The sequence below is a fragment of the Mus caroli genome, chromosome 19 (genome assembly GCF_900094665.2).
Source record: "Mus caroli chromosome 19, CAROLI_EIJ_v1.1, whole genome shotgun sequence".
In the NCBI taxonomy this organism is placed as follows: Eukaryota; Metazoa; Chordata; class Mammalia; order Rodentia; family Muridae; genus Mus; species Mus caroli.
The window spans coordinates 54,494,132-54,508,339 of NC_034588.1; the positions used below are offsets into that span (position 1 = coordinate 54,494,132).

The 14,208-nt window shown below is 42.2% G+C and overlaps 1 protein-coding gene across 1 annotated transcript in view; it reads left to right on the top strand.

The window, feature by feature from the left end:
* The window catches only part of Atrnl1 (attractin like 1), a 515,328-nt gene that overhangs the window by 412,196 nt on the left and 88,924 nt on the right, over positions 1 to 14,208 (top strand). The window contains exon 28 of the mRNA XM_021151617.2: positions 13,653 to 13,767. Coding sequence (XP_021007276.1) covers positions 13,653 to 13,767 — 115 coding nt within the window. The remainder of the gene's footprint in view (positions 1 to 13,652; positions 13,768 to 14,208) is intronic.

The following is a 14,208-nucleotide window of genomic DNA, read 5'->3' on the forward strand; positions in this document are numbered from 1 at the left end:
GAGAGAGAGAGAGAGAGAGAGAGAGAGAGAGAGAGAGAGAGAGAGAGAGAGATGTTCGGTAGATGTCTGCTAGGTCTGTTTTATTTGTGGCATTATTTAACTCTGGCATGTCTCTGTTTAGTTTTTGTCTGGATGACCTGCCTATCTGTGAAGGTATCAGAATCTCCCCTTGTCCGTGTGTGAGAGTCAACGTGTGATGTTAGATGGACTGATGTTTCTTTTTATTTATTTGGTGCCCTAGTGTTTAGTATATAAATGGTTATAAGTGTAATATACTCTTGGTGGATATTTTCCTTTGATGAGTATGTAGTGTTCTTCCCTCCCTCTCTGATTAATTTTGATGTGAAGTCCATTTTGTCAGTTATTAAAGTGGTTACACCTTGCTTCTTAGGTCCGTTTGCTTGAGCCTGGCTAAAGTCCCTTCTCAGCTAATGAGATGTTTTCTTTATGATTTCAAATACTGTAAGAGGATTAGGGTGTGCAAAGCCCTTTGGAACTGAGCTTTTCATCCTCCCAGCTCAGAGCACCATCGTTCTGCAGGGAACCTGCTCCTCCCATGGTGTGCAGTCCCATCCTGGGGAATGTCTTATTCCATAGGGAAGCTCGAATGCCTTTAGAAAGATGCATTTACTCCGAGCAGGCTTCACACCACAGGTGGCCTGCTCACTCTGTCCCAGCTGTAGCCTTCACCCTACACAGATACTAATCCTGAGGCTGTTTGCCCAGCTTCACACATCTCAAAGTCTCAGAATCTGTTTCCTAGGGAACCTCACATCCAACATAGCCTGTACCTACATTCTTAGAAGCAATTGTGATGGCTTCCAAGTTTATTAATGTCATTAATTGTAGGCTGAACACAAAACTCTCATAGTTATATAAGTTTCCCTGATGACCTTTGCCCTTTTGTCTAATAATTTGCTTATTTCTCAAATGAAGGTAGCTGAATGACCTCAGTGCTGTATTGGTCACTGTTTCCGATTGTACCAACATGGTCATTTCCTAAACAATGGGAGGAGATAGCACGCAAGCAGTGTTTCCCAACTTCTCTAACAGAGGTTGGCTTGGGACTGAAGACACTGTATTGGTTCCCCAAGGGTTCCATAAAAAGTTACCACAAATTTGCATCTTAAAACAGCAGTTCTCTGGGTCAGAGGTATGAAATTAAGATGTTGACAGAGGTCCTGAAGGAGAATGGAGATCTGGTCTCTTTCCTGACTCTGGTAGTTGGCTGCCTGCAAACTAGAAGCATTCATTCCCTGAGTCCTCATCTTTCCAGGTCCAGCCTTTTCCCACCAGCTATGTTTCCTTTGTATTATCTTTGCACGGCCTACCCTCTTTAGAGAATGTCGGATCTACTCTGCTATGATTTCTTTCATTATCCTATTTAATTGCTTCTGAAAGGCCCTTGCATCCATCAGCTTTTGGTTGCTGTGACAAAATAGCTGAGGAAAGTTATAGAAAGAAAGTGTATTGGCTCGCAGTTTCAGGTGTCTCAGTCTGTAAGGCCCCGGATGCTGGGCCTCNGCTCAAGTCCCGGGATGAGCTGGCCAGCACCCCAGTGTCCCGAGAGAAAACCACACCTGATGCAAACTGCAAGAGGTTTTATTATCAGCTAGCTGAGGACGAAGTCCCTCCACCGTGCAGGGCAGGGGAGTTCGACCCCGAGTGGTGACAGTAGGGGGTTTATAACAGTTAGCTGAGGAATTGGGAGGAGATGGGAGGAGAGTTGGGAGGAGTTGGGAGGAGAGTTGGCTACAGCTCCTTTTAGGTGAGGGGGGGAGTGAGCTGCAGCCTCCTCTCCAGCGTCTATCTCCATGTCCTTGGCACAGGAAGACAGGCATCTCCAGTTGTCCTTGGCACAGGAAGACAGGCATCTTCAGTTGTTCAGTATAGAAACAAAAAGATCTTTTGCTGGCTATAGAGAACAAAGAGCTTCTTTCTAGCTGTATTTTTAAAGATCAGGGAAAACAAGCTTGGGGAAATGTTTTAGGGGCTTTACCTTCCAGGGAGAAACGCTCTAAGTCGGGGTCTCACAAGTCCATGTACTTGGCTCACAGTTTTAGGTGTCTCAGTCCATGTCCTTGGCTCACAGTTTCAGATGTCTCAGTCCATGTACTTGGCTCATGATTTCGGATGCCTCCACCGATGTTGCCAGTCCCATTGCTGTGACCTGCGGTGAAACAGAGGTCACAACCAGGAGCATGTGGTACAGCCAAGCTGGGTGCCATGGAGGCAAGAATGTAGGACAAGAAAATATGCCCTTTAAAAGACACTCCTAGTGGCCTTCTTCTTCCAGCTAGGCCACTTTATGAAGGCCTACGAAGAAGTTCCGCCACCTCCTAGTAGCCCATTAAGCCATGAATTACAGTGAGTTATACCACTGAGCTTAAAGCCTTATGTTTTAATTACCTTCTGAAAGCCTCACCTCTGGGAATCAGTGCTTCAACACTGAGACTGTGTTTGGGGAAGTTTTCAAACCCAAAGTGTTAAAACTGTATTTTTAAACAAGAGGCCAATCTTAGATTCAGTCTTAGATTCTGCTGGTTGGGAATTTGGGGAAAATACCCAATTTACCACAGACCCAAGGAAAAGTATCCAAGATTTATTTGCTTCCTTCTTGATACCTATATTTATGCTGTTGATATCTTAATTGTCCTCTTCTGGTCTTTAAAGAAAGCACACTAATCCAGATGTGTGCAGCGGGCCACGCCCAATGACAGAAGGCTCCTTGTGGCTTAAACAATTAGATAATTACTCTCACCAAGAGAGAGTTTGTAAAGCGGCCTTAGTGAAACTAGGGTAGGGATCATTACACAGACTCTGACCATTAATTTTTAGTCATACTGAGGCAGAGCTTTAGGATCGATACAAACCAGCCTCGGGGAGAGGTTTTATTCACTCTCTAATACAAGTTGTGATGAGGTAGCTGAATGCATAGTGAGATCATGTGAGGAAAAGCTACAAAGGAGGCTGCTTCAATATATTTAGTCTTGACATATAAGGATTCTATACTTCAGGCCATGAGCAAGTGTGACAAATGCCACCTTGCAGGATCCAATTGAGCCCAGAAATGACGTATATGCCCACAGGAGAATCACATGACCTTTTAGAGACAGAAGAACCCTCTGTCATCTTCCATCATCTGTTTCTATCTAAACCCACTTCCCTATAAATCAAGGACATTTTAATTTAACTAATAATAGAGAGCGGGCAGGCAAGGGGAGGCTTCCTGGACCAGTCAGGGGTATTGAGAACACACCTAAGAAGCAATTGCTAAGCATGTCTACCCGTAGAAACCTTCCCTCTCAGCTGTGCAAGCAGGAAGGTCCCTGTGCTATATGTATGTGTAGGAGGCTTCACCTCAGGGCTTTGTAACATTTGCATTGACGACTGACCATCTTCCCTACTGTTGCATGATGTCTGATTGGAACTCCCTTCCTGCTTTAAGACACTAGAACATTGGTCTCATCCATTGAGACCATGTCTGAGAGGATAAAAGGATCCAGAAAAACAAGAAAAGATCTTAACATATAGAGCCCCCTTGCTGCCTCCCCTCTCACCAAATCAATATGGCCAAATAATATGCCCAATATCATGTTTATTTTAAACGTAAGTTTGATTCCTGTGCAAATGTCATTTGAGTCAAATGAAATATTTCTAGACATTATAGTATGATTGTTTCAAAATGGTATTGTTGTGGGGGTCTTGAAATTGAAAAGGCTAGTGTGCCTTGTGGTCCATGGGCTTGGGACTGGTGTGGACAGGGAATAGCCATATCCATAGCAAAGAGGAACATGGAAAAGAAGAAGCCTCGAGATCATCTCAGCCTGTGCATCACCATGCATCCTGTAGAAAACCATCCATGCTCCTCTCTGGAGGGTGCAGAATCCTCACTTGCCTGTATATAAAGAGCAAATAAGCAGCAGGCAAGATACTATTGGTGGCTCCTAGGCAGGATAACGGGGAGGAAGGAAACAGCTTCCACCATGACACCCCTTATAGTCATATTTGCACCCCCTGTATCAGCAGCATGCATAAGTATTAAATTGTACTTAATATTTTACTGTCTGGTTGAGAAGCAGAGAAACCATTTTTTATTTAACACTATTTTCTTAAAGATTTATTTATTTTATGTAAATGAGTACACTGTCACTGTCTTCAGACACATCCGAAGAAGGCATTGGATCATAATTACACATGGTCCTGAGCTGTCATGTAGTTGCTGGGAATTGAACTCAGGACCTTTGGAAGAATAGTCAGTGCTCTTAACCACTGAGCCATCTCTCTAGCCCAAGACTATTTTTTTTTTAATGCTTCAAATAGTTAAGCTTTGGCCTTCATAGGGTTAATGTTGGGCTTTCTAGGAACACTGTCATCCAGAGTGACTCATTTCTCTGTGTGCAGGCAAGTCTTACTCTACAGTGCTGACACGTGCTTCTGTGTGTGTTAAGTAAGCTCTTCCATTCCGAGTTTTGACCACGTTCTTCTTACTTATAATAGGTTGTGATTGGTGTAATAATCATAGCAGAAAGTCATTTATTATGCTGGATCTATTAACATTTGATTCCTCATTAAGAATATTGCCAAATCTGCACTTTCTGTCTTTCTGCTGACGCGTAGTTTTCACAGGGCCTCTTGATTTACTTTTATGATGGAAGTTTCAGAAGTAAATGTTTTAATTTAATGCGCACTAAGCCTAACATTTCACCAGAACCCAGTGCTTTCCCGAGAGGGATGTGTAGTGTCCATCTGGGGTCTCTGCATACGCTGCCCTACATGGGCTAGGCACATCAGCACCTCGCCTCCTCGACTTTAAGCAGAGGGTTGTGACCTCAGCTCTGGCCAAGGAGTGTAAGGGGACTGCTGAGGGTTTCTTGAAGAGCCCTGTCTTCTTCTCTGGCTGCTTGTACCCCTCTCTACATGGCAATTCCTAGAATGTATCCCTGGAACTTGTAGCAATTTCCCAGATAAGCCATCTGCACCATGACTGTTCCTTCATTCAGATTCTCCCTTCTTCCAGAAACCTCCACCCTTCCTTATTTTTCTTACAAACTACTGACCACCCTCCTATGTCCCCTCCATCTGACTTTCAGGGTTCCTTCCATGTTTACAGAATACTCCTCTGTAAGTGCCTAGCTGCCCCCTCCTCAGCACCCAACGTCTACTGTTTGCCTTTTAAACAGAGTTGACCTGGCAGCTCTGTTCCTAAGGTCCCATTTTGCATCAATGACACAATATGCTTTGGAATAGACAAGTCTGAAAAATCATAGCACAGGCGTACTTTAACTTCTTTATTGCTGTCTATTGATCTGCTCCAGATTGAGGTTCTGTTCATAATGGCTTCCTACAAGATTCAGAGATTTGCCTTGCACAATTTGGAAAAGAAAAAAAAAGTCAATGTGCATGCATTCATGAATATCCACTTATTTGGGAGGTGTCTGTCAAACACCTCTGTGGTCTTCGGGGCTAGAAAGTCTAATCGTGCAGCATGTGATAAGGACCCAATAAAAGCAGTGCCCAGTGTAGATCGACAGGACATCTGTAGCAGCACTGGCGTCCAGCCCAGCGGGTGTGTGGCATCAGCTACCTGTCTTCCCACAGCAGAATCCCTCCTGAAAGCTGGTTGTCTCAATTTATTCTTACCTCAAGCCATTAACAGAGATTCTAAACTGCCACCCTGCCCTCAAATGGCTTCCTTTGAGTTAACTCCAAGGCTAGATGAGAGCTGGGTGGGGTGGTGTTTTCAGGAGAGCTGACTTACCAGGTACTTCCTGTATGTCTGGGGATAACTGTAAAACTTCCTGTAGTCCTTGCAGCACCACCCTGAGTAAGCCACGTTCAGCTCCAGCCTACCCATCAGACATGGGAGACAAGAGGAAGGGTTTGACCAAGCTCACGCTTTGCTCAGAGAGCAGCCTGAAGCCAGAGCACTGGCTGCTGCTCAGCCCCAGCATGACTCATTGGTCCCTGAAAGAAAGGTGAACTATTCTGCCGTGATAACGTGAGAAGGGCCTGAAGGTTGAAAGGGGTGAGCAGGGTCGTCTGGTATTGGCAAGTGCCAGTGCTGGTGTTCAGTCTGGGTGGCAGAACAGAGTGACAAATGCCCCATCCCTGGGCTTGAGCAAGAAAGCAATATGGCTGACGTGGTCCACACATTTGTATCTCATTTAGCACTGCTTCTCAAAGCCAGGAATAATAGTCTCTATTCTCAAATCCATACATGAAACCTAGTGGTTAAATTACTTTTGAACCAAGATGCTGAGAAGAATATAGATTATTAAAATTCCACTTACAGAAATTATTTCTGAGATACTCCATGTCGAGTTCTTGAAAAATACTACTATGAATTAATTTTTAAAGAATCAGCATCTATAATTATTAACCAATTAGACAAAGCACGAGACTGGGCTTGTGATCATTTTCCTTCTGGCTTCCAAACTCTTAGAGAAGCAGTTGATAAAGGAGCTGCTACCACCACTGAGCCGCCTCACTCCCAAGCCCCTGCTGCACACTTAGTTAAAAACAGAGCCCAGTTAAGCAACACAAACTACTACAGATTTGAGTCTTCAGCATACATGAATGGTGTTGTACCTGTGCATATATGTAATAAGAACAGGGATACATGGAGGTGTTTCCTCAAAGGGAAATGCTATGGTGTGAAATGATTGACAGTCCGGTCCTTCAGAGCATCGGGCCACTTTGTAAATGCTGTCTTCTCCCTTTCCCTGTTCCCTCAGGCAGTCTCTGAATTGACTTCCAGGATGGTTCAGCCCAGCCTCTGAGGCTCCCCATCAGCTTAATTTATTTTGTCACTGTGAGTTCTCCTACTGAATGGAGCCAGCTAGGGAATTCGTTCTGTTTATCATTTCATGCGAGGGAAGCCAGTAAGTAAAGAACACACTTTGCAATCTCATCGTTTTCAAGACCAACCACGAAGCCCAAGAATCTGACTTGGGGATCTGGAATTCCGAAATTTGCTGGTCCCATGGAATTCAACATATGATTAGCTACGATCAAGCTACTATGCTGACTTGATTCAAGGCTCAGTAAATTTAATTCAGTTTTACTAGTATTACCAAAAATGAAATTTTCTATCAATTTAAGCAGTCATTTAACAGCAAATACCAAGTCGTTCATATTTATAGATAGGTCTGATAAGAGTACCATTAGACGCGTCTTAGGAGTGAAAGCTAGAGTGATTAATGTGCAGTTGTTTGCATTTTTAATAATTCACTCGTATATCAGATTAGTGCTGGTGAATACTGTCAGACATTATTCTTTCTCTGTCACAACACTTACTGCTGCTGACAAGTGTAACATGGCCACATTAATCCTCAATTCCTTCATTCAATTTTCTAATTGCTTTCTTGGCATGAGATGGTAGCCACTTAGGCCCATGTGATGTATTCATCATATGGTATAAGATGATTCCTTAAATTATAGCAGCCATTTAAAGTGCCTGAGCAGGAGAAAGCACTACCCAAGCATTGGGGTTTTAAACTGCACGGTACTTAGGCTTAGTACTAGGTACTGCAGTGTCTGATATTCTAGAGTCTATCCATAAGTCATAATAACGAATTATTAAGGAGGAAAAGGGCCCTAAAAGTCACTCAGCACACTTATCACTTTACATCTAGGTAAAGTGACATAGTGACACACAGCCTGACAATGGAAAAGCTGACCCTGGGACCCACCGATTCTTAGTGCTCTTTCTGGTCGCAGTTCTATACATGCATGCAGTGCAGGTGTAAGTGTGTGTGCCCGTTGTGCTTGTGAATGTGTGTGTGCATGCATAAGTGTGTGTGTGTGTGTGTGTGTGTGTGTGTGTGTGTGTGTTTCTTTGCTTTTAGTTTTTTGTTTACTTATTTTTTTGTTTTCCATTTTTTTTTCTAAAGAGAGTGAGAAAGGGCTTAGAGTTCCATGAGTAAGGAGGCTGGGGAAGCTGGGAACATCTGGGGGAAGGGAAATCATGATTAGAATCTATTGTATGAATTTTCCCGTTAAAATTTTAAATAATAATAATAATTAAAGTACAGTATATGATATTTCCAAAGAATTGATTAAAATATTTTCAAAAGAAATGGGCATGTATATACATGTAATCCTTATAACTAAGATCTTAACAGGATGAGAGAGGCCTTGGATACTACAAATATATTCTTCATAAAACTGTATATTTGAAACCTAGAGTGACCTTTCAGTATTACAGCTAGAATTTCAGTTAAGAACCCGCATATTCGAATCCCGAATCTGCCTGTGACTGCCTGTGTTGCCTTGCGATATCAGCTGACCCTTCCGAATTCCAGTTTCTTCAACTGTATATTAGAAAACTGCTGTTTTCTCCTCGTAAGCTTGTTGCAGAGTTATACATAACAATGTATGTTAGATGCTGAGCAGCACACACAGGCGTCAGAAATCCCTCAGTACTTGTTAGTAGTTATTATTTTCAGTGTTTTATTGTTTCTCTAATACTCTGAAGTATTAGATAAGTGACATCACACTGTCGGCTTGCTGCAACCCTTGTGACAAGTTTACCTGCTCATCTCTCCTGTTTTACCCTCTTCACTGCAGCAGGTACTATAGGCAAGGCATAGACTAACTCAGGACCTGCTGGCACCATTACAGACACCCAACATGGACTTCAATATCTTAAATATTGAGAGACATAAACGACCCCCACCTCCCCGAGTTTGCCACAACACTCAGGCATTTCAAAGAGAAGAAGTAACTACGGGAGCTAAATGAGGAATAAGGAACTCAAATGGGGAGCTTGGTGTGGTAGCACACACCTCTGACAGTAGCACTGGAGAAGCTTAAGCAGAAGGATCATAAATTACAGGCCAGCCTAGATTACATAGCAAGGCACTGTCCAGAGAGAGAGAGAGAGAGAGAGAGAGAGAGAGAGAGAGAGAGAGAGANGGAGAAGAAGGAGGAGGGGAAGGAAGGAAGGAAGGAAGGAAGGAAGGAAGGAAGGAAGGAAGGAAGGAAGGAAGGAAGGAAGGCAGGCAGGCCGGCCGGCCAGCCAGGGGTGTCACTCAGTGGTAGAGAGTTTACATAGGTTCAAGACCATGGTTTTATCTACAGCTCTAAAGCACAACAAAATAAAAGAAGGAAAGAGGGAAGAAAGAAACAGGAAACACCAGGTCTCCAAGGGCTTGATCAAGTGGGATGGAAAACCACTTACCTAACTCAAGAGGATCATCATCTGTAAAGACATAAAAAGGAAGTGGGCAGGTGTCTCCGACCAGGAACAGCTTCATGGTTGGTAACACTTGATATGGCTTTGAGGGATGTGGATCATGAAAGTAGCCACTGTAGGGACAAAGTTCTAGATCACAGAAAGATGGCAGAGGAGGAAGACCGATTCTGGAGTGAGTGAGAAGAGTTGAAGAGCGAGCTCTCACATCAACAGAGGTGAAGCTGCTCTAAGATGGATAGGCGTCATGCCTAGATTCCCAGGAATGCTATTTGGTGCTACAGACCCCTTGTGGCAGCCTCCATGCCCATTTTGATCCACAGACATTTTCTGTTGGTTGCCAACAATTCTTTAATGTACTTAAAGACTCCATACATCTAGCTCTGACCACCATGTTATGATCTTACTCTAAACCTTCACTCCTTATCTATATGAGTCATGACCCTAGATATGAGGTGAATAGCTAGTCTAAGAAAATCAGACATTCCATTAAGTCCCCAGCCACCATGTAGGGCTTCCAGAGATGGGCCCCACTGGGAGCTGAGCATGTTCTGAGCCTGCTGAGATTCATGTCACAGCAGTTTCCCAAAACAGGTCCCTGCCTCAAATGACAGCCACACTTTCAGGACATACTATGTTTTAAGAAATATCTTGCAATTATTTGTGATTCCCAAAGCTTCTCTGGTATTTTGCTTTTAGTAGCTAAAAGACTGGAAAGAGTTTACTGTAAAATATATGACCCATCATAATGATGACGTGAAACCAAGTTCTATAGTTTGAAAAAAACTCTAGTGAAGCCAACAGTTCTGTGTGCACATTGTGTGTTGTGTGAGGGTTGTATGTTGTGCGTTCTGTGTTCTGTGAGCAGTGTGTGTTGTGTGAGCATTGTGTGTTGTATGAGCAGTGTGTGTCCTGTGAGTGTTGTATGAGTGTTATATGTTGAATGAGCATTGTGTGTCATGTGAGCATTGTGTGTTGTGAGTGTTGTGTGTTCTGTGTTGTGTGTCTTGTGCTTCCTAGACTAGGGCCGCTTATTTCAAAACTATCAGCCGTGTTTTCTCCCACTGGTTCTCTGCAGCACAACAGGAGCCTGCCTTGAAGTAAATCCCAGCTGCTGAGTGCTGCAGGCAACAGAGCTGAGCCTTATCACTTCTTAAGGCAGCCATGGAAAATGCATGATACATTATTACAAGTTTCTGTGAGCATGTTATGTCATTGTGAAGTATTTGTGATTCACAGTTACATGGTTATCACAAAACAACTGACAAACTTCAGGGTAGCCAAAATATTATCATGTGTAGCATGTTGCTATTGTTTTTGTAAGTCAAGGGTGTTAGAGTGCTTCTTTCCCTTTTTAAAACCTAAAATCCCATATTTAAAGTGATATATCACAAGTTCTGTTGCAATAATTTTTAATTATGTTAACTCCTTTCAGAAGTGTGGAAGAACTGGCTAGTTACTAATATTTTAAACATAATGAATGATTCATGCTTTGTCAATAATACCCTTCAATGAAAGTTCTTGGAGCTAAAAATTGCAACCAAGTTGCAAGCCAATTTGGTTGAAAAGTAGAATTATAATCTCCTTCTACATAGTTTACCAACACAAAGAGGTTTTTAAAAATATATTTTTCTATATAATCACAGCAGAAGTGAGAGTGAGAGAATTATTATATGAATAATTTTACTGAACTCACTCCCTGGGAGCCATAATTCCTACCCCGTGGTCCAGTTTTTCAGGCCCTTTGTCCTTTTCCATTGCTGCGACTCTGAGTTTAAAGTGTTCATTAATTAGCCTGTGTTCCACCAGAAGTGTACAGCTATTTTTCACTAATTTTTCCCTTCAGTTGATGCTTTCAGTGTTTAAGGTCTTTCCTGTGGTGTTAAAAAAAATTGGTAGGAAGGTAGCCTAGCATCAGCACCAAGTGATGGCCTCCCAGACCACACGTATCATTTCCCTGAATTCCCCCCACCAAAAACACGGTTTCCCAAAAATCTTTAGTCATATTCAAATTCCACTGTTCTGGTTTCCATAACCAACCAAGCTATTTAAATGAATTTGAATAAACTAAGTCTGTTGGTTGTTATACTTAGAGATACAAAACAAAATAGCCAAGATATCGTTATCTGAGCTGCCAATACTAAGTTATTTCTTAGCAACAGTGATAGGAATTTTGATATTTCTAATAAATTACTGCCATTTAAACCTGGAATTCATTTGGCAATCTCTTGGTATATTTTAGCAAGTTGACCTTTACATATATTTTGCATCTATTAAATTAAAATACACTTCAGTTGCCTAGAAATATGGTTGGAAAATTCATAGTATTTTTTTCTGTTAGTCTTGCAATATGACAAGGCTATTCTCAAAATATTTACATCATTGGATAATATCTATGTATTTATGCTAATTCTGACTTAACATTTTCAAAACTTAATCTGTTAAATTAAATGTAAGCTTTTAAAGTATCAGACCATAGATCATGTAACTTGGTACAAGTCAGACAGTGTGACCAATCACATTATCATGGAACATTTTAATGCCCTTTGCTTCCTACCTTGGCCACTTCCACCCTCATGTAGAAAAGTTCCAAAATATATCTATATGAGGATAATTTTAAACATGAGATTTATGTTGCTATAAAGGAGAAATCCTTTATAACCACATAAAACCGTTGTAACCAGGAACTCAGTCTAAGTTTTACATAAAAGAGAACATATTTTATCTTTAATGCCTCATTAAGCTTTCTGGAAATGGCAATATTCTAGAATATTCTAGGTGAATGGCTACATATGTCTATATTTTTTCAAAAGTTCAAATATCTTCAGTAGAAAAATCATCTGAATAAATCATTTGTTCTGATAATTAAGGCATTTTTCTGTTATTATTAGTCTTCTGTTTAATTTTGCCTCCATATAGAGATACTTTTTTGACAGCCATCTCCAACCTCTGATTCTTCAAATAATGGAACACAAGCTGCCAGTCTAGGCTAAGGTGATGACCTGTGGTCTCTCAAAAAGTCACCCTATATTTAAGCCCAAAACCTGTATATATTTGTGTGTAGGTAGGGAGGGGTGAGTGTACAGATTGTACATGTAGTTGTGTGTGTGTATGTGTGTGTGTGTGCGTGTGTGTCTGTGTGTATCTGTGTGCATGCGTGTGGAGTACATGTTTGTCTGTACATGGGCCACAGGGTACTGTTGAGAACATAGACTCAGGAGGCAGTTCCCTGGGTCCACATGCAATCCCTCTCACTTCTTCCCAGCTGTGGAGAGTTTGCACTCATTCCTTGACTTCCTGGGAGATGTGAACAAGTATCTTTTCATCCCAGAGAGAGAATCAACAACTGCCCCCAAAGCCATTCCACCCAAGCCTAGTTTTGTTGACCTAGTTTTGTTTATCGGGGTTACTTACTGGAGTGCAGACAGCCGAGCTGACCTGTGTCCTCCTCAGCATCTGTTACTGCTTGTATCCTTGGGGAAGACCTTTGTGAAAATTGTCTGTTTCAGGAGCTTCCTGAGACTTGTAAGTCTCCTTTACTTTCTGAGACTTAATGCTCTCCTGCTGGGAGAACATGTTTTAATTTGGAGGAAGTGGCTACAGAGGAACCCTCTCCAATATTCTCATCCTATAGGGTTCATAAAAGACTAAATCAGGCAATATATGCAAAGCCGTGACACATTTAATCCCTAGTAAAACATCAGTGCGATACTCTGGCAGTTTTTACATGTTAACTTTATGTCTGCCCTTTTATTTATGCAAGTGTATAATGGACAGTTATTACATGTGTCTGTCACTTAGGTAACTTTAAAGATATGCCCATGTGAGAGCTCTCACTTAAAAATTGAATTTTCTTTAGACAAATGCACAGAATCAAAGAGCAGAGACGTGGTCACCAAGTCAGGGAGGGATAGAGAAGAAGATGCAGGGCAGTGACCATAAACCTAGCTTGCTAAGGTGAGTGAGTCTGGAGATGTGTTGTACAGCAGGAAGGCTGGATTTGATAATACTGTATTGTATACTAAAATGATGCTAAAAGTATAGACTGTGGGGAGATGGTAGCCCACTTGACTTTAGCAATAATGCCACTGCTGTATTAAACATGCACACATAGAAATAAATTTTCAAAAGATGTGTCAGTGGGGCATTTGCAATTGTGATTCCCTTACCTTTACCATTATGGTAAATGGGGTTATGTAACTCATCACTATTTTGAAAGGCAACAACGGAGGAAAAGTAACCAGGATGTATAGCTCTGTGATGTGCCAGCTGGGCTATCACAGTGAAATGTGCTGCTGTAGTCACATGAGGGCCTAGTCACACACCTGCCGCCTCAGGGGATCTCTGCCAAGTAGGGACGCAGTTATGCTCACTGAAGGACAGAGGAAATGCAAAGGAAGTAGCCATGCCACCATGTTGTCACCTATGCAAACTCACAGTGGGTTTTCTTTTCCAGGGTGCCCCTAAGCCAATAGCCATCGAACCCTGCGCTGGGAACAGAGCTGCTGTCCTGACCGTGTTTCTCTGTCTACCAAGAGGATCTTCAGGCGCCCCACCCCCTGGGCAGTCAGGTAGGAGGCATGATCCAACAGTGGTAAGCAAACTTTGGAACAAGGGGAAGAAAGAGTTGCACTAAACTCTCTGACAGGACCCTTACAAGATCTAATTCAGAACACGGCAGTGAAATCTTATTAGCATACAAACTGTCTCACGTATATGTATATTCTATACGTTGGCATTTACGAGTGTTTTCCTTATAGACACTTACTGAATGTATGTGTGTTTGTTATAGTTCTTTGTAACTTATCTGCTTGTTGGAAGAACACTCACCATAACATGGTGGAAAGAACTCCTTGATGCCTGTGGACAGCTTCTGTTTTCCTAGTATGTGTGGCTTATGATAATTATGACTATGATGAGAAATCTGTTTCATGGATGTGGAACCAGTCCAGGGGAGCGGTGTGTTTAGGAGACTGGGTGGCAGCTGGAAACAGTAGCTGGATATAGTCTCC